Raw genomic sequence first — 24734 nt, 5'->3', positions numbered from 1 at the left:
TTACACCATCCACACCCACTGCGCTCTCTTCTTAAACCTTTCTATCTCGCTGCTCCTTACTTCTGGAACTCTATCCCTGAATCCCTCCATAGGGAAAACTCACCCACTCTCTTTAAGAAAAAACTCAGCTGTTACCTTCTGGAGCACTAAGACATTATTTTGCCCAGTCCTGCACTTAAGGGCAAATGCCCATACCTGATGCACTCTTACCTTCCAGTTTGTGCCTGTATGTTACCCAACCACTCAGATTGTAAGCTCTACTGGGCAGGGACCTCCTTCCTACTATGTCTCATACCACATGGCACTTATATATATATATATATACATATATGTATTTATTGTATTTATTTATTATATCACTCGTCCTCCCTGTGTGTAATTTTGTATTCTGTAAGACTGTACAGCTCTGAGTACCCTTGTGGCCCTTTATAAATAAAGTTATACATACATACATACATAAATTACATCCTAGAAAATTCAACTCCATGGGCACTGGAATTTCAAAGAATACATCAAGCAAGAGGATTTTTTTAATTTAAAAAACAAGAAACAAAGTCCCCTTTGCTGTATTTTCATTTCTACCAGGGATGCAGGTGATTTGCAATCAGCAGGACTTGGTGTTCCTGAATCCCAAGGCAGCAGCAGCAGCTAAGCCCAGAGCAGGACCTAAGCCCCCAGCACGGGCAGCAGCAGAAGGAGGAGGAGGAGGAGGAGAAGAGGAGGAGGGAGTGTATTAGCTTTAGCTATCAGTCACGCTTTTCCTTCCAATCAGCACATGAAGAAAAAACACTCTGTTGCCCATTCAGGCTTGAAACATAGCATAGTGGGAAGCCCAGTCCCACACACGTTTATCAGAGTGTTGTTGGAGCCTAGGTACAAGTTCCACTCATGTAATTCCAGCTGTTTGTGCGAGATTGCACACATGCATTAATGAGGCTAAATAGAAGTGACTTTGCGCAAGGCTGAATTCATTCTCTAAGGTCCTGACATCCATAAAACTGCCATTAAGTGTGGATAAAAGCAGGAGCTCTTCTCGCCACACTTTTATTGCATGACTGACTGGGGAGAACTTTCAACGTACAAAGTGACTCACAAAAAGCATTTTCTCTATTTCTGCCTTGTTGCCTGGTAAGTGGAAATATTCATTGCATGGACTTTTATTACACTACAATCAGTTACAGTCATATTTAATGTTTATTGTTCCTAAAATGTCAGCAGTAAGGCTTTCCTTGCGGTAAAGTAAGCAGTAAATAGGTTACTATATAGTACAGGATTGCACCCAGCTGAACCCATTCTGCTATGCCTTGTAGCTGGGAAGATGGTTATTATGGCAGTGCTTTACTGGAGGTTTAGAGAAAGAACCTGCTGCTGTATGTACAGTAGGTCTTTATTCAAAGGAAAACACAGACAGGAACAAGCATTGCACTCGAAAAAAATATTTATACAGAATAAGAAAGATAACATGACCCTGAGCTTACAATCTAAGTGGGCAGGTAACTTACAGGCACAAACAGGTGGGTAATAAATGCTGTTAGGACCAAGATTGAAGTTGATACTGTGCTAGTGCTCCAAGAGATATGATTTGAGATTTGAGACTGACAGTGAGTTCCTTATGGAGGAATTCAATTATGTAATTCCAGAAATAAGTAGCAGCAAGAGAGACGTATTTAGGAAGGGACAAGGCAGTGGATGAGGGTGTCGTGAAAAGACTAGTGATGAGCGAATATTTTTTGGCATGCATGAATTTGCAGCGCAATTCTGCATTTCGCCATCTGCAAATTTTTTCGTGAAACTGCAGCAAAAATTTGCAGCAACAAAAAAGTTGCCAAGACAAAAATATCACTAATACTAAAAACACCCATTGACTTTTAAGTCATAATTCGCATTACAGAGAGCTATGATTAAGTTAATACACAGAAACCATGAATATCCTGTAAATTAAATACTAATCAAGGGTGCTTAGTATATCTGTCACATGGCTCACTGAAACTTGTGTATTATATAATAAATAATGTACCCTCCACTTTTAAACATGAGGATATTAGAAGTCACCTTGGTATTTTATGCCCTGTATAAAAGAACTTGGCCTTTTTACTTGTGCTTTTATATGGTTGTGAAGCTCCTCAGTGATTTATAATAGCCTTATATTTAACAATAGGGGGTGCATTATTCACTGTATTAACTGAGGAATAGCATGGGCTTTTCAGTGTGAGAACAGGAGGATTCTAGCAAGAGAGTTTCTGAAGGAGAGTTTGGAGCGTGGAAGCTAAAAAAAAAATATGTTTCACATAAGTCACATGCAATAGATTTTTAAAACGGATAACCATAAAAAACAGTTTTTTGTATAATAAAATAACATTTGTAAATGTAATCTCAGCTGGAAGCAGTATCTGTCTGCCCCTGTTTTATCCCCCCTCCACCCTTTTTTTATTCCCTAACTTTTATCTAGTATCCTGAGGTGCATTTTGTGTTCCTCCCCAGTAGAACAGGGGAAAATGGGCTGTGATGGTGGGTATTAAACCTGTGTGTAGACACAGGGCTATTCCCTGTGAGAAGAGAAGGTATCCCCACTTGCCATTTAACAAAAAGTAAAGGATCAAAACTGAATCCTGTTGCCACAAGGGGCACTTCTCTTGTCCATGACAACTAGCTTCTGCTCTATCTAGAGTTGGAGCTGTGGTTGAGAAAATAATAAAAACATTTACCACCAGGCAGCTACTCAGATTGAATCTCAGTCACTATGGGATATGACCCACTGGTGTTTTTTTATCATCCTGGTTCTCTTAGGAGAAAAAAATGTTCTTCATCATTAGCAGGAGCTTCCCACTGCATGGTAATATTTAGGTATTGACTGAGTATTGCTAGATATGTAAATATGTATGTGAAATGTGTAGGATTATTATATATAGTTCAAATCTTACAAATGGCTGAAGTGTATTTGTATTTGGTTATCTAGGTGTTGGTAAATGTCCTGCCTCATGACTGGCAACATTCAGAGGCTTGGAGCCTTTAATGGAGAATATTAACCTCTTGGTACATAATTAGACTGAAAGACGTTGTCACATAATAGCTCGAAATCTACAATAAAGTGGCATAGGTCAGGTTTGTGACTCCCAAGAATCCTTTGGGGAGTTTCCAGTGCCTCTAATTACTCAAGATGCTCCAAGAGGCAGGTCTATAATTTTTTTAAGCTTGTGGATGACTTGACATTTAGTCTTGTACCTTTATATGGTTATGGGACTCCTTTGTGACGTATAATATCCTAATATTTTACAATATGTGACACATTATTCCCTATGTAAAATATTAGCATATTGTAAGTCACAGGTTAGTTCCGTGGCCATATAAAGGCTCAAAGCCCAACGTTGAGGGATTTTGTAGAGGTCATGGAACTCGAAACTCAGCTGATTTGGTATCTTCCCATATAGGGGCAGATTAATCAAAGTGTGAAATACAGTAAAACCCCCCCTGCCCCCATACATACCTCTGGGATGTTTAGAGGTGTATTTATCAAATGGTGAACTCTAAAAAACTACTCTGCAAAATATTAATGTACATTAAATGTACCTATGTACCTATAGGTCATGTTTTTTGCTGATTGCACTGCTTTTGTATGTAATTGATACTTTGCCAATGTGACTGTCCCTTTTCAGCCTGTCAGTAATAACTTCTAATGCTAACAGGCTCCTGTTGCACAAATATGGCAGCCCCCTCATAGAGGAACATGGGGGATCAACATCAAATGAATGCTAGGTTAGGTATATAAAGTAGAAAGCACTGTCTCTTAAAGAGAAAAAGCAAGTCAGTCAAAAATATTTATTTATTATTTGCTTAAACAGTACTGTGGGAAAAGGTATTCCTGAAATGCAGAACTTTCTGGGTAATGGGTTTCTGGTTAATGAAACCTGTACAAAGTAGTAGCATTAAGCTTATCCAGGTTGATCTTGATGCTGCAACTGCTCAGAGATTCCCAAAATGTCTACCTTCCATTACTGTACTTTTTTTCATGGTCTGTGTCTCAAACATATTTCAGTGGTGAAAATATTATTAATACAAGTACATGTATTATCCAACTGCTTCCACCAACAGCTACAAAAGAGATTACATTTTTATTACATTGTAAGAAAAAAAATTTGAAAGTCGATAAATGGAATAATGAGAAGCATATGCGATCCCTTTTATTAAATGTTAAAATTTATAGATTGTAGCAAGAGAGGCCCTTTTGGCACTTTTCCAGCTTTTAGATGCATTTATCATTTCAGCAAGTTTACTTACTAGGGCTGAAAGTTTCTTGAACAGCCTCCATGGGGTATGGATGTGACCAGTTATAATAGTGTCTTCCTCTTTAGGCTGATGCCACACGTGGCGTTTTTACGCTGTGTATTTTCTCAGCCTAAAAACGCCGTACAAGCCACACAGCCCCTGACTATGGCGTTTTTCTGCCTAGTACTGGTGACGTAGCAAATCCCGTTTCTATGGTGCTAATAGTGCGAAATAGTAAAAAACGCAGCGTATTTCCGCTAGGTCTGGCAGCTGCCTTTGTGTATACATAGGAATAGCTTGCTGTGCAAATACTGGTGTATTTCGACAAATGCTTGAAAAATCCGTGGTAAGGCGTTTTCTAGCGTATTTACGCATTGTGTGGTTTGCTTCGAGTCTTTTCAAGTTATTTCTATGGATGATGATATCGTGCGTTTTTCAGCCGCCGAGAGAATTAGAAATTACGCAGCGTAAAAACGCCACGTGTGGCATCAGCCTTAACTGTGCTATAATAAAGGAGCCTTACTGAAAATGTATAAGGTCATATATAATTATACTGCAAGAAATGCAATGATTTCTCTGACGAAAATCTGCCTTTTTTAGATTAACAGCATCTAGGTTGTTCCACTATAGTAAGATATTTTAATATCAGCCATAAACCTGTGCTTTATACAGTATCACTTGGGAGCAAGGGTTTTTAGTCTCTGAAAGCAACATAAGGTTAAGGCAGTTCATTGGGAGCATGTGTTTTTATGGGTGAGCAGCTGCACACAAGCCCTGAAGCCTGCCAGTTTTTTTTTATCTATATAGTGTGCTTTGGGAGACTCTGTGATGGGGGAGGTCAGCAGGCATTTTTTGAGTCTTAGATGATAAAACAAGCAAGATTGGGTATGTATTTGGCTTTCTAAGGTATTTGCTATGCTGCAGCATAAGATTGTGCAAGAGAAACTGAATCTAAACAAGTGCATATCTTTGCCATTATCCATTCCATAAATGATATATATATATATATATAGCGAACCCAGGGTGGCACTCTGCTTCAGCTCTTAGCTCGGGTGCAAGGTAAATGATTTAAATATCCAAAAACGACCAGCAACACCGAGTTATATTCCAAAAACAATCAATTGTGTATTAAAAACGCATGAACAGCCAACGTTACGTTTCGGTCCCCATCGGGACCTTTCTCAAGGCAACCATGCTAACCAACCCCATGTTCTATTTATCCATAGTGAACCAGCAAATAGGAAGTGACATCAGTGCACACATGCCATAAAGTGACTATTGCAGTAAAGCATGTAACCAATGCTGCAAAGTGATCCATGCCATAGATTATCATTAGATAATTAGTGCTCACATAAAGTGTCTATTGCACACATGCCATAAAGTGACTATTGCAGTAAAGCATGTAGCTAGTGCTGCAAAGTGATCCGTGCCATAAATTATCATTAAAACATGACATGCCATAAAGTGACCATTGCAGTAAAATGTGCAGCGAATGCTATAAAGTACAATACATCATGTTAAAAATATACACATTACAGTGTCATGATTTTATAGTGTGTACACAAAAAAGTGACTTTTATAGTGTGTACACTTTTTTGTGTAAACACTATAAAATCATGACACTGTAATGTGTATATTTTTAACATGATGTATTGTACGGTTTCACGGATTTTTAATGATTGCTTTGCCGAATCACTTCACTGTACTTTAATGATTGTTTTAAAGGGGTATTAATTTAAATAGCACCAGATTTGCACTTGGGATATTTTAATGATAATTTATGGCACTGATCACTTTATAGCATTCGCTGCACATTTTACTGCAATGGTCACTTTATGGCATGTCATGTTTTAATGATAATTTATGGCACGGATCACTTTGCAGCACTAGCTACATGCTTTACTGCAATAGTCACTTTATGGCATGTGTGCAATAGACACTTTATGTTAGCACTAATTATCTAATGATAATCTATGGCACGGATCACTTTGCAGCATTGGTTACATGCTTTACTGCAATAGTCACTTTATGGCATGTGTGCACTGATGTCACTTCCTATTTGCTGGTTCACTATGGATAAATAGAACATGGGGTTGGTTAGCATGGTTGCCTTGAGAAAGGTCCCGATGGGGACCGAAACGTAACGTTGGCTGTTCATGCGTTTTTAATACACAATTGATTGTTTTTGGAATATAACTCGGTGTTGCTGGTCTTTTTTGGATATATATATATATATATATATCAGGTTTCAAAAGATGGCTGGTTTCAATAGATTAAGGGCTAACCTCTCACAACTTCTGCTCTCAGTCTATGCATTATAGCCTAACTAGAAGACCCACAATATATTTGGTAGGGTTGTGTGTAAACAGATCCAGTTCTAAATAATGACTTCTGAGAAACCTGTCTGACATACCAGGTAATCTTTTGAATAATTCATATTTTACATAAGAGGCTTTCAAGTCATTTACTGCAGAAATGGTCTATTTTTATTATCCACGTGACATGTGAAAATAGTCTTTTTCAAACCCTTCATTAAATGTGTGTTTAGAATAGAACTTGTAGCTATAGAATACAACTACCTGTGCTGCTTTCAACATCTTTTGACTTAGATAGCTGTCCTTTACCTTTGTATGATATGAATAACCATGAAGAGAGAATAACCTCTATGGCTTCAATTACATGATGTCAGATGTAAGCCACTGTATCTCCGTAGGCTTCAGTGCCCCTGAGTGGGTTTGCTTTTGCACTCATCAGGAACGATACTCATTATTTAATAAATACCAGCTGCCGTTTAAATCTTGGGTGATTTGTTTTGCACATCTCAAACTGACAATAGAGGGATAACAGATGAAAAGGAACATAAGAATAAAAGAAATTGCTGCAGTTAAAATAACAAAAGGGCCAAAGCAGAATATTATTGCTTACAATGTGGTTGCTGCAGGGGCCAGTATGTGTCATAGCCATAAGCAATTACATGTCCTCCTATAAATGTCAGCAAGCATGTAAACACATTTCTAATTATGTGATGTTTTTGTACAAACAGTAAATACAATAGTGTATAATATAAAAGAAAATATTTGCAACACTTTAAATGGTTCAAAAATACCATTTTGCTAATTTGTGCCCAAATCTATACATTTAACGATCTTTTTTTTCCCCTGGATAAATCATTATCTGCTATTTAAAGGGGAAGTACTGTATTAACCTTTTTTCTGCTAACAGATTTGTTACATAATGTTTCTATCTTATTAATACAAGAGCTCTGTTGGTTCCCTGGGTGGATTTTTGGCCCAGAGAGCCTCCTTGAAACCCACCCACGCTGTCCTTCTCCCACCCACCACTACCTGGTGGCAGTTTAACCACAACTTCCAAAACCAGGGGGGGGGGGGTTGAAATTGTCTCAACCTGGTAGAGATAAGCATAGCTATGAGTACCTGATATGGACTAGCCTAGCTATAAGTTCTTGGTGGAAATAAACAGAGCTATAAATACCTGGTGGAAACAAGCCTAGCTAATAATAATACCTGGTGAAGTCAAGACTAGCCATGACTGCATGTTGGCAGACAAGCCTATCTATGATTACCTGGTATAGATTAGCCTAGCCATACATACTTGGCGGAGACAAGCCTAGCTATGAGTACCTGGCAGAGACAAGACTAGCTATGAGTACCTGGTAGAGACAAGCCTAGCTATGAGTACCTGGTAGAGACAAGCCTAGCTATGAGTACCTGGTAGAGACAAGACTAGCTATGAGTACCTGGTAGAGACAAGCCTAGCTATGAGTACCTGGTAGAGACAAGACTAGCTATGAGTACCTGGTAGAGAAAAGCCTAGCTATGAGTACCTGGTAGAGACAAGCCTAGCTATGAGTACCTGGTAGAGACAAGACTAGCTATGAGTACCTGGTAGAGACAAGACTAGCTATGAGTACCTGGTATAGACAAGCCTAGCTATGAGTACCTGGTTGAGACAAGCCTAGCTATGAGTACCTGGTAGAGACAAGACTAGCTATGAGTACCTGGTAGAGACAAGACTAGCTATGAGTACCTGGTAGAGACAAGACTAGCTATGAGTACCTGGTAGAGAAAAGCCTAGCTATGAGTACCTGGTAGAGACAAGACTAGCTATGAGTACCTGGTAGAGACAAGCCTAGCTATGAGTACCTGGTAGAGACAAGCCTAGCTATGAGTACCTGGTAGAGACAAGACTAGCTATGAGTACCTGGTAGAGACAAGCCTAGCTATGAGTACCTGGTAGAGACAAGCCTAGCTATGAGTACCTGGTATAGACAAGACTAGCTATGAGTACCTGGTAGAGACAAGACTAGCTATGAGTACCTGGTAGAGACAAGACTAGCTATGAGTACCTGGTGGAAAAAGCCTAGCTTCCAGTGGTGTAAATTGTTTATGGTAGGAAGTAAGAACATTCTAGGTAGGGGAACTCCATGAAGACTCCATGGTTCACTCCTCCCCCCCCCCCCCACACACACACTTCCGCAGGATCTGCTAAATAGTGGTTACACCACTGACTGCTCTTACTATTTCGTTACTACAGGTAGAATATCTAATTCTTTCTAAACAGCTTCTGGTAGCCATCTTATCTTGCTGCATGTCTTTATAGCAAACCATACACTAGTGGAGGTTCCTGTCCCTTCCCCTTCCTCCAGATACAGCTGCAATTATCCAAAACATCAGAAAACATGGATATAATTACAAAAGAAATAACCCTAGACACAAATTTTGCATAAACCATTTATTCTTGATCCAACTAGACTTTCTTGTGTATTCCCTACTGACAAATTGGGATTATTTCATCTGTTTGCAAAAGGTTGAAGAGAAGATTAACACTGTTAAATTGTTGAGGTGGACAAGGCTTTTGTGTTTAATCTGCTGCAAAACACTAGTTAATCCATTTTGTGCTGAAAACAATCTTATTGTAAGCTAAGCAAGCCCCTGTAGCTCTTTGGGGCAAATCACATATTCTCTGTCAATATGCTTTGTAAAAGTGTTTAGCACTGAGCACCCAGGTAGGGCTATACAAAAAAAATCCATTCCAGCACACTTATTTAAAGTAAAATCTGAAAATGTATGGGCTTTGTGTTTGGTGTTCTGGCACATAGATAAATTATTACAATTATTATCAATTTTCTTTATATTTGTATTCATTCCATAGTAGTTTGAACAGCCATCTACATTGCTTCTACTAACTTAAAGAAAAACTGTACCATCAGAATGAATACTTAATCAACAGATAATAAACAGATAATTTAATAACTTAATTTAAATCATAAGACATGACTTATTAAAGAATATTACCAAATTGGAATATATGTATAAGTAAATATTGCCCTTTTTTGACATCTTTTACTGCTAGGAAATAATGCAGCCTCTCATTGTAACAGGAAGTAAAAGACAGCTCTGTCCATTTAATGGCTGATATAACTTAGCATGTATGCATGAACACAGTGAATTGTACAAGCCAGGGGGCAGCCTATAATACTTAAAATGGCAATTTTCTGTTTAGGAGTATCCAATACATACTACTAGAAAAGTATATTTTTATAAAATTGGTTTATTTAGATAAAGCAGAGTTTAACAAATGGGCTGTTTTATACAATACATACAGTGTTCAGTGGTATAGTTTCCCCTTAGGGATGTTCCATAACACAGGCATAGGCTGCTATATTGCATTTTTGTCCCTATATTTTATTACCTATTTAAAATATATGAAAATAAAATAAAAGAAATGATTCCTTTCATGAACATATTTTTTGATCTAGAAAACATCTACCCCAGCTTGGTGAAAGATCGTTAGAGTGGCTACAATTTAATGGACATTGTATAGAAATTTACTGTAATCATGTACCTTGCATTTGACATAGTTTTGCATAGTTTTCCTCTATTTTTAGCTTCCTGCTGTGCCTTTCAATGTAGGATTTATTCTTCTAACTGAGAAAACAGGATTAAAAAAAAGCATCTGTTAGGTTGGTGGGGGGCAAATGAAATATGAAGATTCTGTAGTTTAATCCCTTACTATACATATATACACGTGTGTGTGTGAGTGTATATATTTAATGTTATTTGTACATAGACATTTTTAATAATCTGTCAATTTAAATTTTTAGTGACGTGAGCAACTGAAAGCAACAATGGGGAATGAAATAGTTTCAAATGGAAACGTTAGGAAAATGGGAGCAGAATACCTTTTGGGGAAGGGATTAAGCACAAATAACCAACCTGTGCTTAATAATGAATGTACAAAATTAGGATATTGGACTAACGATTTAAAGTGCCCAGTATCTTTAAAAGGCCATTTTATGTTAAATTACTGTATTTTTCGCCCTATAAGATGCTCCGGAATATAATACGCACCCAATTTTAAAGGAGGAAAATCTAGAAAAAAAAGATTCTGAACCAAATACTGTAGTAAAATATTTTATATCAACTGTATAAAGTTAATTGTCTCTGGGCTCGCACATAATGAGGCTTCCCCCAGGGCCCCCCCCCCAAGCATCCTTCAGCTTCCCCCAGGGCCCCCCCCCAAGCATCCTTCAGCTTCCCCCAGGGCCCCCCCCCAAGCATCCTTCAGCTTCCCCCAGGCCCCCCCCCAAGTATCCTTCAGCTTCCCCCAGGCCCCCCCCAAGTATCCTTCAGCTTCCCCCAGGGCCCCCCCAAGTATCCTTCAGCTTCCCCCAGGGCCCCCCCAAGTATCCTTCAGCTTCCCCCAGGGCCCCCCCAAGTATCCTTCAGCTTCCCCCAGGGCCCCCCCAAGTATCCTTCAGCTTCCCCCAGGGCCCCCCAAAGTATCCTTCAGCTTCCCCCAGGGCCCCCCAAGTATCCTTCAGCTTCCCCCAGCCCCCCCCCAAGTATCCTTCAGCTTCCCCCAGGGCCCCCCCAAGTATCCTTCAGCTTCCCCCAGGGCCCCCCCATGTATCCTTCAGCTTCCCCCAGGGCCCCCCCAAGTATCCTTCAGCTTCCCCCAGGGCCCCCCAAAGTATCCTTCAGCTTCCCCCAGGGGCCCCCCCCAAGTATCCTTCAGCATTCCCCAGGGCCTCCAAGCATCCTCCAGCTCCCCCACGGCACCCCCAGCATTCTTCATCTTTCCCCAGGGCCCCCAAGCACCTTCCATTTCCCCCCAAACCTACCCCCGGCTCCCGTGATGTCTTCCTCTCTGTGCCGCGGCTCCCAGCTGCTTCTGTGCTTTTATAAGGTTGCGCCCTGTGCGTGTGACGTCAGTACGCACAGGCGCAACCTTATAAAAGTGAGGATGCGGCAGAGAGCCGCGGCACATAGAGGAAGACAGTTCGCCGTATAAGATGCACCAACTTTTCCCCCCCAGTTTTGGGGAAGAAAAAGTGCGTCTTATACGGTGAAAAATACGGTACCCAGATACGGAGTAATGAAATTGTACTGCCGATGCATACAGTGAAGGAAAGTCAATAAACGTGAGCAGTTCATATCACAGGTATTAGAAGCTACAGATTTCAAAAAGATCCTGCATGTGATAGTTCCATATAAGTTACAAGTGGTTCATGGTTACAGCATATAGAGTGGATATTAAAGGAATACTGTCATGGGAAAACATGTTTTTTTATAAACACATCAATTAATAGAGCTTCTCCAGCAGGATTCGTACGATATTATCGGTGTGTGTATGGCCAGATTTAGACCGATTTGGCAGCTAATCGGCCCATGTATGGGCACTACCGACGGGACTGCCCAACCGATATCTGGCCTGAAATAGGCCAGATCTCGATCAGGCAGGTTTAAAAATCTAGTCGGATCAAGGACCGCATCGGCTCGTTGATGCGGTCCCTGAACCGACTTTGCCTATGCCCATCGTTATAATTCGATTGTTTGGCCCCAGGGCCAATATCGCCCAGCCGTAGGTGGGGGATATCGAGAGAAGATCCGCTCGCTTGGCGACATCGCCAAGCGAGCAGATCTTAAGGTGTATGGGGACCTTTACATGGGAGTAGGAGAAACAATCCTTATTAGGTTATCAGGTTATCTGAAAGCAATTCTAATGTGTAGCTCTGGCTCCTTCTGAAAACTCAGACTCAGGCACAATGCACTGAGATGGCTGCCTACTCACCAATATTACAACTAAAAAAAAATACATTTGCTGTTTCAAATATAACATTTTAAATGATAGAGTAAATTATTTGCTATGTAAACCGTTTAATTTATAAATGACAGTATCCCTTTAAGATTCAACATGGGGAATACTAAATGGCTCCTGGTAGTTCAATTTCATCACATTCAATAAACACTTTAGTGAGGGCAGGATAATTTTACTGACCATTAGGAAAGCGTTTAACAAATTGGTGTGTCAGTTTTGTAGAGTGAGCTTGATTACTTTGAGGAGTCAAACAACATTCTATTTGGGGTGTTAGGTTTCGGCCACTGAGCTCTACGAAAGGACAATATGTTGTACTTGTTTGAAAGTTAGACTGAACTGACAGTTATTAGAAATAAAGACAGCAACAAATATTGTAAAGTGTCTATAGCATTAGATGAAATTAAACATGAAAAAAATTATTGTTGAACAATTTGAAGTTAAAATAAGGTTATAAAATAACCTGGCAAATCAATTCTAGTTGACCTGGACTGTGCTAAATGTAAACATTTCTTAAGTGAATCATCAGATAACAAATTAGGTTGGTGCAGAACGTCTGACCATGGGCCACTTCCACAACTCGCTGCAATGTTAACGTTCTTCTGAACAAGCCTCTCACCACCCTCCATAATTACATACTGATCCTTTATGCAATGGATCAACATTGTTTTATGGAGAAATATGAAACATCAATATGAAATAGTGATGTTCTGGTCAAAAACTCTTAACTTATTATCTTTTGTACACTGGTGTGTATGATTGTCTATTTCTACTTAAAAATCATTTAAAGAGAATATTAAGGCTTATGCAATGTTTGTTGCTTGAGTTAACATACTTTATTACAAAGCATTTATAAAATACATTATGGCTCATTTAAGCCGTCAGAAGCAGTGCAGTACCTTTTCCCACAGAGAGTTGTTCATAAACCACTTTTATTAAAGGTACTTGTTTCAAAAAAAGGCTCTGTTTGCACTTCTGTAATGTTGTGTTTGATGCCGCTTGGTCCTTTCTTAGGCGCACTTGCACCTAAAGAATTGGATGTCACATGCATGTTGTACACCGAAAATTATGCCAAATGGACCTCCTCCCAATTGCATCTGATTTGTGCCAAAATGCACGTAGTTGTGTTAATTTTGCAGAATCAGATACAGTGTAACCAGATGAAGCATAACTACATCAGGCGTAACACTTGCTTGTGACACTTTCTGGGAAAAAACACTGCATTGTGGGGAAAAAAGCATGGCAATTGCACTTGGCTCACTGTGTCTGTGGATGTAAATGAGCCCCATGATTTTTTCAATGTTTATGATGGGAATGGAAAACAAAAAATAAATTATTAAAAATAAATGTATAATACAAAGGGGCTGATTTACTAACCCACGAATCCGACCCGAATTGGAAAAGTTCCGACTTGAAAACGAACATTTTGCGACTTTTTCGTATGTTTTGCGATTTTTTCGGATTCTTTACGAATTTTTCGTTACCAATACGATTTTTGCGTAAAAACGCGAGTTTTTCGTATCCATTACGAAAGTTGCGTAAAAAGTTGCGCATTTTTCGTAGCGTTAAAACTTACGCGAAAAATGCGCAACTTTTCACGTACGTTTTAACGCTACGAAAAATGCGCAACTTTCGTAATGGATACGAAAAACTCGCGTTTTTACGCAAAAATCGTATTGGTAACGAAAAATTCGTAAAGAATCCGAAAAAATCGCAAAACATACGAAAAAATCGCAAAATACCGATCATTACGAAAAAAACGCAATCGGACTCATTTCGACCCGTTCGTGGGTAAGTAAATCAGCCCCAAAGTGTTTTGTTTTAAAAGTATATCAATATCAGAAGCCTACTTTGTAAGGGCCATTTGACCCCTTTAATGAATCACCAAAGTGACCCATTTACAGAATGTTGCTCACAAACTATTCTGGATAAGAGCTCACAAAATTTACCCTTTGTTTAGGTGCACATTGTTTATTTTAGACCTGCTGATCAGTGATTATATTTTGTTTTAATTTCTGCAAGTGAAACCATAGGAATGTATGTTCTATTCTGTAGCTTTGGCTAAATTGAATGAAGAATAGATTGCACCAGCTCATGTAAATTCAATATTAATATATACATTTTCAAGTACAGGTGCCTTTAGGAGCTTTACATGCATAATAATAATAGCGCTTACTTTTTGTGCTCAGAGCTATGTTTTTCATGCATTTATATAACTGTATAATACTGCACACATCTTTGTATTAATAAAACTACATTTCTATTTTGGATCAGGTCTGATTTTATTTTAAAATGTAAAACTGCTAAACTTCAATCAAACAACAGGAATTGTGTGTATTGTACTGAAATAGGGCCCTGGGAGCTAAAAGCAACCTTTGGCAATATAATATATTTTAATATATTGTATTTTAAAAGGTCCAGTTCTCAGTCCTAGATGCTTTTGCTAAAGTATATGGGTCGGTAGATGGGCTGTGATTCAGATACTAATATTAAATGGGAATATAGTTGTGGGCAATAAAAAAAGAGTCCCTGGCCAAATTTTGGGGAGGGCACTGACAGAGAGACAGAGAGAGTCTATTTTCTGGGGTCATTTCTGGGTGATTTTATAACTATGCCCTAACCCTGCCCAGCTCTACATTCTGTTATGTCTCAGTCATGCCTCATTGCTCTACCCAAGCCAAGTATATAAATCTGGGAGATTCCCTGCCCTAGCTATGTCCTTGGTGGTGAGACAGACTCATTTTATATTTACCAATGGATAAATACATATAGCAAATCAATCAATCTCAGAAGCATTTTATTTTTCACTTTTATTAATTTATATATATATATATATATATATATATAGTCTTATGTAAAATTGGCATAAAATAGGTACACTTTAGTACTGTGTTGTTATTTTGACTTGTTAACCCTCCGCATTTTCTACAACTCAACCAGAAAACATAATTATTTTTAAAGGGGTAGTTCACCTTTAAATTAACTTTTAGTATGATGTAGATGTTGATATTCCAAAACAGTTTGCAATTAGTCTTCATTTTTTTTATTTTCTGTGGTTTTTTAGTTATTTAACATTTTGTTCAGCAGGTCACCATTTTGTCATTTCAGCAGCTTTCTGGTTGCTAGGGTTTTATTTGCCCTAGTAACCAGGCAGTGGCTTGAATGAGAGACTGGAATGTGAATAGGAGAGTATGAAAGCTGAAGAGAAATGTTAATAATTGAAAAAAAACTATACAAAATAAATAATTAAGACTAATGCAGGGGCTAACAGGTGTGAACAATACAGGGGCTTACACTCTGAATCTGAGGTGTGAATAATGTAGGGGCTGCCCAGTTAATCTCAGTACTGATGCCATTTAAATCTTACACAAAGGTAAGCAGTCACAGCAGCCAGATAGATTGGGGGCACACAGAGGGGGGCTGCGGGCCATATTTAGAGCATCATTCCTAAATTCTGCTAGAACACATTTTAACATTCAAAAACCCAAATGCAATTATTTTGCCATTGATATAGTTACATATTTATCTTAATGCTTATAAGGATAAAGCAATATACTTCAGAATGTTTATATGAATTGAAGAGTGTTCCTCAAAATTCCCTTTATAAAAATACATATAATAAAGACATTTATATAGGATTATTCTTCAGGCTATTTATATGAATAAAAAAAAGTAACATTAATGAAAAATTGGAAATAAATTTCATACTTAAGTAGCTGATTAGAGCTGGTATGGATTATTGCAAGGTTTGTTAAGAAGCACAAGAAAATTATCATTGGTATGGTTGGAAATGGGTAGCTGTCCCTAAGTCCATTCCTGATAAGAACTATTTTACTATACTGTTTGGTCTATGAATACCATTGGTCATGCTCATAACTATATTATCAGCATGGTTTCAAGATCGAATTCAACTTTATGCAATCTCTAAGCCCTGGCATTTGCTGTTCTGCTAATCATGTACATAATGTAGCATAGCTAGGGTACAAATGTTTCACTACTTTTACCACACATAAGAGTCTGATACTACAGTAAGGTGACTGATGAATTATACATATGAATCATACTATCCCAAACTTGCCTGCACTTTATTTTTTATTTCTTCACAAATAAGACATTTTCTCTACATTTCAACCATCTTGGCATATAGAACATACTCTATGATTTCTTCTTCAGCAAATGTACCTTCTCCTAGTCCTAAACTTTAGGGAATGATTGGCTTCAAATGGACATAAGAGGGGTCAAGAACTGGGGAACTGATTGTAAAGCCATGCAATACACTTGTACTGATAAAGAGCTATGCTAAATGAAAGTAGCAGCATTTCTTATAATTTCTTATAATTTATTTTCAGACAGATATGCACTAAAGGTCTTGAAAGCTAATTAAAACCACTGAAGGTAGCTTGGCAACCTAATGTCAGGTAAATGTGTATTTGCAATATTTATAAGGGTATGTATTTCCTCTTATGGCGACTGATTTTTATGCTAGACTTTTACACTGGGCTAAACAATTATCTAAAATCACTATACAACTTAATATATACTCCATATTTTATGGGGGTGTCTGAAGGTCAGATGATGATGTGTAGTGTATTTGATTGGCATATTTTAGGCACCTAGACTGTCAGCTCAGACACATATGTTTGGTTGCATAGAAATCAGTTTGGACTGCAGCAAATCTCTCAGAAAATTAACACATTATAACTCAGTGAAGCATGATAAGTATGTTATATGCTGTCAAATCTAAAGGCAGCGACTGGTAACCTTAGGTATTGAGAGAGTTGACTATATTATTTTGCTATGCTGGTTTAACAGAAATACCTGGGCTGCATTATTATTTTTCTTTTTCTTCTGGCTCAGAATCTTCCTGACAGTTAGGAGTGTGTTTATAACTCAGAAAATATACAAATCCCTTTGGATTCCCCACACAAGCATAGCCTCACATATCACATAGTTTAGAATCACAGATTTCAGTCAAAATATTTTTCATTTCCATATAGTTCCCCTTTACATTTCAAATGATTATACTTTAATGTAATATATACTGGAATGCTAATCCTACCTGTAGTATTTATTGACCAAATGCATATGAGCTGTTGCCTGAGGAAGCAAAATCAATAAATTGCGCTGTTGATATTATATTCATAGAACCCATTGGGGGAATCAGCATGAGGCATCACAAGAACATTCATGACTCAACCCAAGATGCCACACCGAGTGCCATCAGGATAACATAATTAAAAGATTAAAAAGATTATGGTGTAAGTGCAGTACATATGAGTATTACTTTATATAGAAGGTTGTAAGATACAACTGGAAAAACTGCCAGTAAAAGCAGTAACCCTGCATAAGCAAAGTCATATTTTGCATAGACATATTGCAATGCTAAAAACAGATAAAGTACAAGGCATACAAAAGGAACTGACAGCCTAAATGGACTTCATCTGAATTAAATGTCACTCAGATTATGTGCATGCTGGTTTCATATGATTAATACTATTAGTATTAAAAGTATGCCTTTGTTGTTTAGAACTAATATGTTTATGCAGTACATTAAAGATTGTTCATTACCGACATAAATCCCTGACCTAGGGGGTTTACAATCTGTGTTCTCTATTTAGGGTTACCATTTTTGCCAGCCAACACTATGTAGGGATGGGATTGGGATGTAAAGAGGACTGGCTATGATATTATTGGGCATGGCAAAGACATAATTGGGAGGGGCAGTAATATGGAAGGGTGGGCAGATTAAAGGTGGGTCTGGATTGCTGGAGGATTTAAAGAGCAGGACAAGTGTATAACTGTGCAGACAGGTGGCAGGCAATTACACTGCTGATAATTTGTAATACAGGTATGGGATCCCTTATCCAGAAACCCATTATCCAGAAAGTTCTGAATTACGGAAATGCCATCTCCCATAGACTCCATTATAAAAAAATAATTCCAGTTTTTAAAAATGATTTCCCTTTGCTCTGTAATAATAAAACAGTACATTGTACTTGATCCCAACTAAGATATAATTAATCCTTATTGGAGGTAAAACAAGCCTATTGGGTTTATTCAACATTTAAATGATTTTTAGCAGACTTATGTTATGGAGATCCAAATTACGGAAAGATCCCTTATCCAGAAAACCCCAGGTCCTGAGCATTCTGGATAACAGGTCCCATACCTGTTCCATCCCTGGCCTAAATCAGCAAGGAGGCAAAACCCTATCGCTATAATATTCAAACACACACAATACAGTCAGTTTTATCAGGTCCTTAAGAGGAAAGAAGTACCTGGAGGAAACCCACACAGATAAGGGAAGAACATACACATTTGCAGGTCGCACTTAAATCACTGGTTTAGGGTAAGGCCCATGAGGCTGATTGTCAGCCTGCGGATAAGTGAAGGTTGTCAGTCCACCTGTACACTTTAAAAATCTTCTAATTGTGCCTGTACCCGGAATCACTAAATCTGCCCGGGTGCAAGGAAAGACTCTTTTCTTTTACGTCAACAAACACCAAGTCTTGTGTTAGTTTGCAGATATTGGCTACGTGTGCCTGCACCCAGGCACAACTGCATGTACAATTGGAAGATTTTTCAAGCATATAGGTGGATTGTCAGCCCACGCTTTTACACAGGCTGACAATCTGCCTCGTGGGGCCTCACGTTTAGATAATGAGAGCTAGAACCACTCTTTGTAATGGACTGAACATTACACAGCATCAGGGGGAGAGAAGTGCAAATACTGCTACATTTTTTATTTCTACATAGTTGACCAATTATTTTTTAAATATATATTTATAAATGTATTACAATGCATTTAGAAAAGTGATTATCTTTTGTTATGTACCTTTTCACTGTACTACACTGTACAAGTATTTCAACATCACCGTATTTATTTTGATTTCTCTGTACTAAACTGCACAAGTACTCAATTTCACTGTATTTACTTCAATTTACTATACTTACTTCAACTTCACTGTACTTATTTTAACTTCAGTGAACATTGTGCTAAATGGTATATATTGCACTGCTGTCCCTTGCATTTCTAATTAAATGCTAAATCTCATTTCTTTACCCCGTATTTATACCTGTGTAATGACAATAAAGTTGAATCCAATCTAATTTAATCTAATGTAAAACATGTTCCTCTCAGAGTCCTTTAAAAGTCATTCTTATGGTCAGAATGCTAAAAAACGCAAAAATTGCTATTGCCTCTTTTTTTCAGAAGAACTGCGCAGAAAAATTAACCTCTGACTGCATTAGCTTATTTTTCTCTAAAATATATTTTATTGTTTTTTGTTTTAGATCAATTCAATCACAGAATATGGCAACCAACAAACCAATGCTTATACAGAACAGCACAGCATTATGACTGGATACACACATTTTTGTTAACATGGTTGGTGGAACATTCATGGATTGAATCATCTGTCATGATGTCTACCATAAAAAACTGGACAACCAATATATCTGTGGAAAACTCTATGTCTTACATAGAAAATGATTTGTCGCTACCAACGGAAGCTGTGCTGTCTAGGACTGGACACACAGTCGTGGCAATATTCCTTGGATTCATACTTATATTTGGTTTTCTCAATAATTTTGTAGTGCTTATACTTTTCTGCAAGTTCAAAACTCTGAGGACGCCAGTTAATATGATGCTTTTGAACATAAGTGCTAGTGACATGCTGGTCTGTGTGTCTGGTACAACTCTCAGTTTTACATCCAGTATTAAAGGCAAATGGATCGGTGGAGAATATGGCTGCCAGTGGTATGGCTTTGTCAACTCCTGCTTTGGTAAGATAGTTGACATGCATGTACTGTTTGCAAATTATGTCATTTGTATTTCTATTTTTGTATATTTCACAATTCATATTTGGGTCAAAGTGTAAGTTAAATCTTCAAAATTGCTCTACTTGGTTCATTCAATAAGCACTTGTGTCCAGGGCCTCGTTGTGCTCTGCACCTCACTCTGGATAAAAGAAATTGACAGAAGTGTAACTTCTTCCTTAGCCTGTCCCTTGTAAATACATATCCATTTTGGAATGCAAGGACCTGCATCTGTGGATGCTAATGGCAGGGTGCATACTGCAAAATTTATGGTGACTTTTTTGCACTGTGTATCTATAACATAATTGTTTTATGTTTAAAAAAACAATATATAATAAAATATAATAGATTTACAATTTTAAATGTAAGTGGGAGATTGATTGTATTGTAGTTACAACCTTGCTTTTTGACTTTTATTAAAGTTAAAAGCTTGCCTTCTCTATCGCTTATTTGTGCAGTTAGTCTATGGCAATGATACTCTGTGCATTTTTATCCCCATAATTCTGTGACGTAGATACCAATGATAACTCTCTGAACCACTGCTAGCTGCTTTTCATTATAATAGTCTGCGGGTAGCATGTTGCCTGTGGCAAACAGGGGAAAATTATCAAGGTTGCCCATTATAACCATTATTATTTTGAAGCTACATTTTGCAAAGCTCAGTGTTATGAGATGGAGCCCTAAAAATCCCTTTCCCAGCATTTCAATTTTTCAAATCTTAATGCCTGGTCTTGGGTGTTATTTTAACAGAGCAATAAAGATTGATCTTTTGAAAGTCTAATTGTTGGAGTTCATGAGCTCTTCCAGTGTGCACTGCTGCAGTGACATAGTTACATAGGGTTTAAAAAAGACCATAGTCCATCAAGTTCAACCCTTACAAGTAAACCCAGCACACACAACCTATACTTACCGATCTATACACTCACATACATTAACTATATATACCAACATCAATACTAATTAAAGATTTTAGTATCACAATAGCCTTGGATACTATGCTTGTTCAAGAACTCATCCAGGCCCCTCTTAACAGAGTCTGCCATTACCACATCACTAGGAAGGGCATTCCCCAACCTCACTGCCCTCACCGTGAAAAACCACCTACGCTGCTTCAAATGAAAGTTCTGTTCCTCTAATCTAAAGGGGTGGCCTCTGGTGTGCAGATTGTTTTTATGGGAAAAAAGAACATCCCCCAACTGCCTATAATTCTAGCTACAGCATGGGTTCATTTATAATGACCTACCCTATGTTTAGATGAAAAGATCTCAGTATTTACCCAAAGTAACTAACATAATCTATCAGCCTTGTTGCAATGCTTTTAGAAATACACAAAAACACTAACAGACTCTACAGTGGTTGCCCATGCTTCCTAACCTTGGCTAACTTTGAGAAAATAACACCTTTTATTGAAATGCTTAAAGGACTGTCATTAGAAAAAATGTTTAGTACAATGCATTTCCTAGAAATTGTCATAAGGAATTTCAGAAGGATGGCAACCTAACCCTTTCAAGATGCTGAGAGTAATTGGTTTCCTGTTGTCCTTTGGCACAGGATAAAAACCAATTGCTTTTAATACTCTGTCTGACTAGAAATGACTTGGACATATCCTTTTTTTCCAACAGTTTATTATAGAGGCTAGTTTCCCTTTCAACCCTGCTGCTGAGTTTCCTATGTGTATATAAAACAGAGACACGTTTATTACATTCATTGAGCAGTGCCCTTTCAAGCAGATACACAAAAGGGAAATATGAAACAAGATACATTTCCTTGATAAGAGTATTCCCTTGTTTTGGGGATATTGTGTTCAAATTCTATAGCTTGGTTTAACTGGGCATACATATACATATAATATGTTCCTAATCATTTTGTCATGTTTAATTGGAGTCTGTGCATCATATATTTGTGCTATCTCTCACTCACCAGACAATAGGCGGGAAAGGAATTTCTCCTAAAGAACACCTCAGTGATGAATATAATGCATTTAAATGAACACAATTGTCTGTGTGTGAGGGATTATTGTAGGCATATTTATTATTTTGGAGGCCTGTGGCATTTTTAAAGCCAGCCAGGCTCTGAATCAGCTCCCTTTATTAGCAGGAAAACTGAGCACCAGCAATAATTTCCATGTCTCCTTTACTGAGACTTGTTGGGTTTGTCATTTGTTCTGCTAATGTAAAACTCCAATAAGCCAACTCATACAGCCTGCCTTGCTTTGAATAAGTACCTGAGAAACCAGAATAGTTCCAGTGTGTGCTTTCTTTTAGTGGAAGCCCAAAATAACTGTCATGGAGAAACCCATATAATTATTATTATGAAAACACTTAATTAATAATAATATACATATTTATAAAGGGCCAAAACCTATGCTTTAGTTTAACTTCACCTGCAAGTTTCAAAATGCAAAAGTACCAAAGCCATGCCACCAATTTTAAGATTTGTTCATTTTTTTCACAATGCCAATTGTGTTTTTATCAGCAGCTTTTCCCAAACCCAATCCAACCCAATAAACATTCAATTGGGTTCACATATAGGACCCCAAATTCACATTACAGGTATAGAGATACAATTTACATTACAGGTATAAAGATACACATAGAGGACACATTGATTATTTTACCAAATGTGCATAAGGAGATCACAATTGGAACCTTATTCTACCTGGTATAATTTACATATGTTGAGTAGCTACATTATATTAGACTGCAATATACCACCAATAACCTTTTGTTTTAATGTGAAGCATGTTGAGTATATAGTGTATATTACACTGCCACATACATAACCTTAAAAATCTGTTGGCCCCAATATTACTTTAATATATTCATTTATGCTAAAAGCTTTTTCCCGGCTGGGAACTTACTTAAAATTAAGTCTCCCGTATACCGCTAACTCTGCAGTTCCCACTCGACGTTTGATGTCAGCATTAGGCACCGGTACTGAGCCAAGTGAGAACCGCAAAGAGTTTGTGCTAAACAAGTTAGTGGCATATTGTTTCTTTTCTACCATAAAGATACAGTAATTGCTATTCAGATACAGTAGGTTGCATCCATGATTTAAACAGGACACATAGGGAATTTTCAAACACGTATCCTAAATTAATATTGATCCAAAATAGGTCTTTTGGGAGAAAATGAGAACATTATGGGAAAATTAGGGAATGCAATAGCAGAGACAAAAAAAAATACACAAATGTGGGAAAGCCTTCAAGTGAAATCTGTCTGACAATATTTACATTATCTATATTCAAAATAACAGAAGGTTTTTCCTAACAGTTATATCTTAACTCAGCTCTAGCACCCAACCATTTATCCACATGCATAAGCCCTGCTTTGTCTTTAGATCTACCAATTAGAACTAGACAGGAAGTCCATAATAATCTATTATTTGAAGATATTATTGTATAGTCTTCCATTTATAGATTTGTTTTATTGAGCACTTGTGACTCCCTCCCCTTGAACTATATTCCAGTAAGTAGGGGACTTACTATCATACCAGTTGTACATGAAGGTTTTGGTGTGGGTATTATTTAGATGAATAACATGCAATCATTTCAGTCATGCAGTCAGATTGTAGGTTCCCCAAGGATATAGTCAGAAACACGATACATGCACAGATTTTTTTGTTAGCCAACCAAAAATTTCTAACCTGGCTGATTAACTAAACAACCGATCACCGACGGAAATTATCAGAACAATAATTCGGAGCCCACACATAATCCGAAAATCATACAAAACTAGGTTTCATATGATTTTATCGGTATTTGTATGGCCAGCTTTAATCTCTTGCAATTTAACAAAGTTCACTATGCTTTCAGTGAAAGATAGGATGAGGTCCTTATTGACTCCTATGTGTTCTTTTTCATACTCCCAACCTATTATGGTGGACAAAAATAGGGGCACAAGAAAGCAATAAAAAGTGGAATGTATAAAATGTGAAAATGTTAGATCTACAAAGCCAAAGGCTGTGATTATGAATACAAAGATGTTGCCATGGGGTCAGTAAAAAAAATTCAAAGTCATGCACATTATGTGAAGATCTGTCAATCATGGGTAGAGACAACTTAAGTGGAAAAAGTATACTGCAGGCAATGAAAACGACGAGGGCATGGGGCAATAAGCAGCAATCAACAACATAAGCAATCATATTTTCCATTGTATAGCGCTGATGTTGAGGACAAATGGCCAAGATGCACTAACCAAGGAAAAACAAATATGGAATTGCTGGAGGAACAATGTGGATGACTTCAAGCCCTTTTTCTTGCAACAGAATTTTCAATTTTCATAAGTTAACCATAACAGTATTTTTCTGAAATACAAATTAAAACAGTCTTCCAGTCATTCCTTCCCTTCTGGGGAATAAAATTCTGGTAAATACACGGAGGCACAATTACCTGCTCTATATTTCAGGCTGCTAATTTATTGTATATATTTTATTTTTCCCCAGGCCACATATCAGTATTTATGTATTCTTTTCAGAAAGCCTAAGTAGAATTCAAAGCCTTAAATTGTTTTCTCTTGCTTTTGAATTTATTGTTG

The 24734-nt window shown here is 37.7% G+C and overlaps 1 protein-coding gene across 2 annotated transcripts in view; it reads left to right on the top strand.

Moving 5' to 3' along the window:
• Positions 1 to 831: 831 nt before the first annotated feature.
• The window catches only part of tmtops2, an 81401-nt gene continuing 57498 nt past the window's right edge, over positions 832 to 24734 (top strand). The window contains exons 1-2 of one of the 2 annotated variants that reach the window (XM_018091129.2): positions 832 to 1128; positions 19675 to 20166. In XM_018091129.2, coding sequence (XP_017946618.1) covers positions 19803 to 20166 — 364 coding nt within the window. In that variant the 5' untranslated portion in view covers positions 832 to 1128; positions 19675 to 19802. 2 annotated transcript variants of the gene reach the window in all.

Source organism: Xenopus tropicalis, chromosome 2, assembly GCF_000004195.4.
Source record: "Xenopus tropicalis strain Nigerian chromosome 2, UCB_Xtro_10.0, whole genome shotgun sequence".
Lineage (NCBI taxonomy): Eukaryota > Metazoa > Chordata > Amphibia > Anura > Pipidae > Xenopus > Xenopus tropicalis.
This window is presented reverse-complemented; position numbering and strand designations above follow the sequence as displayed.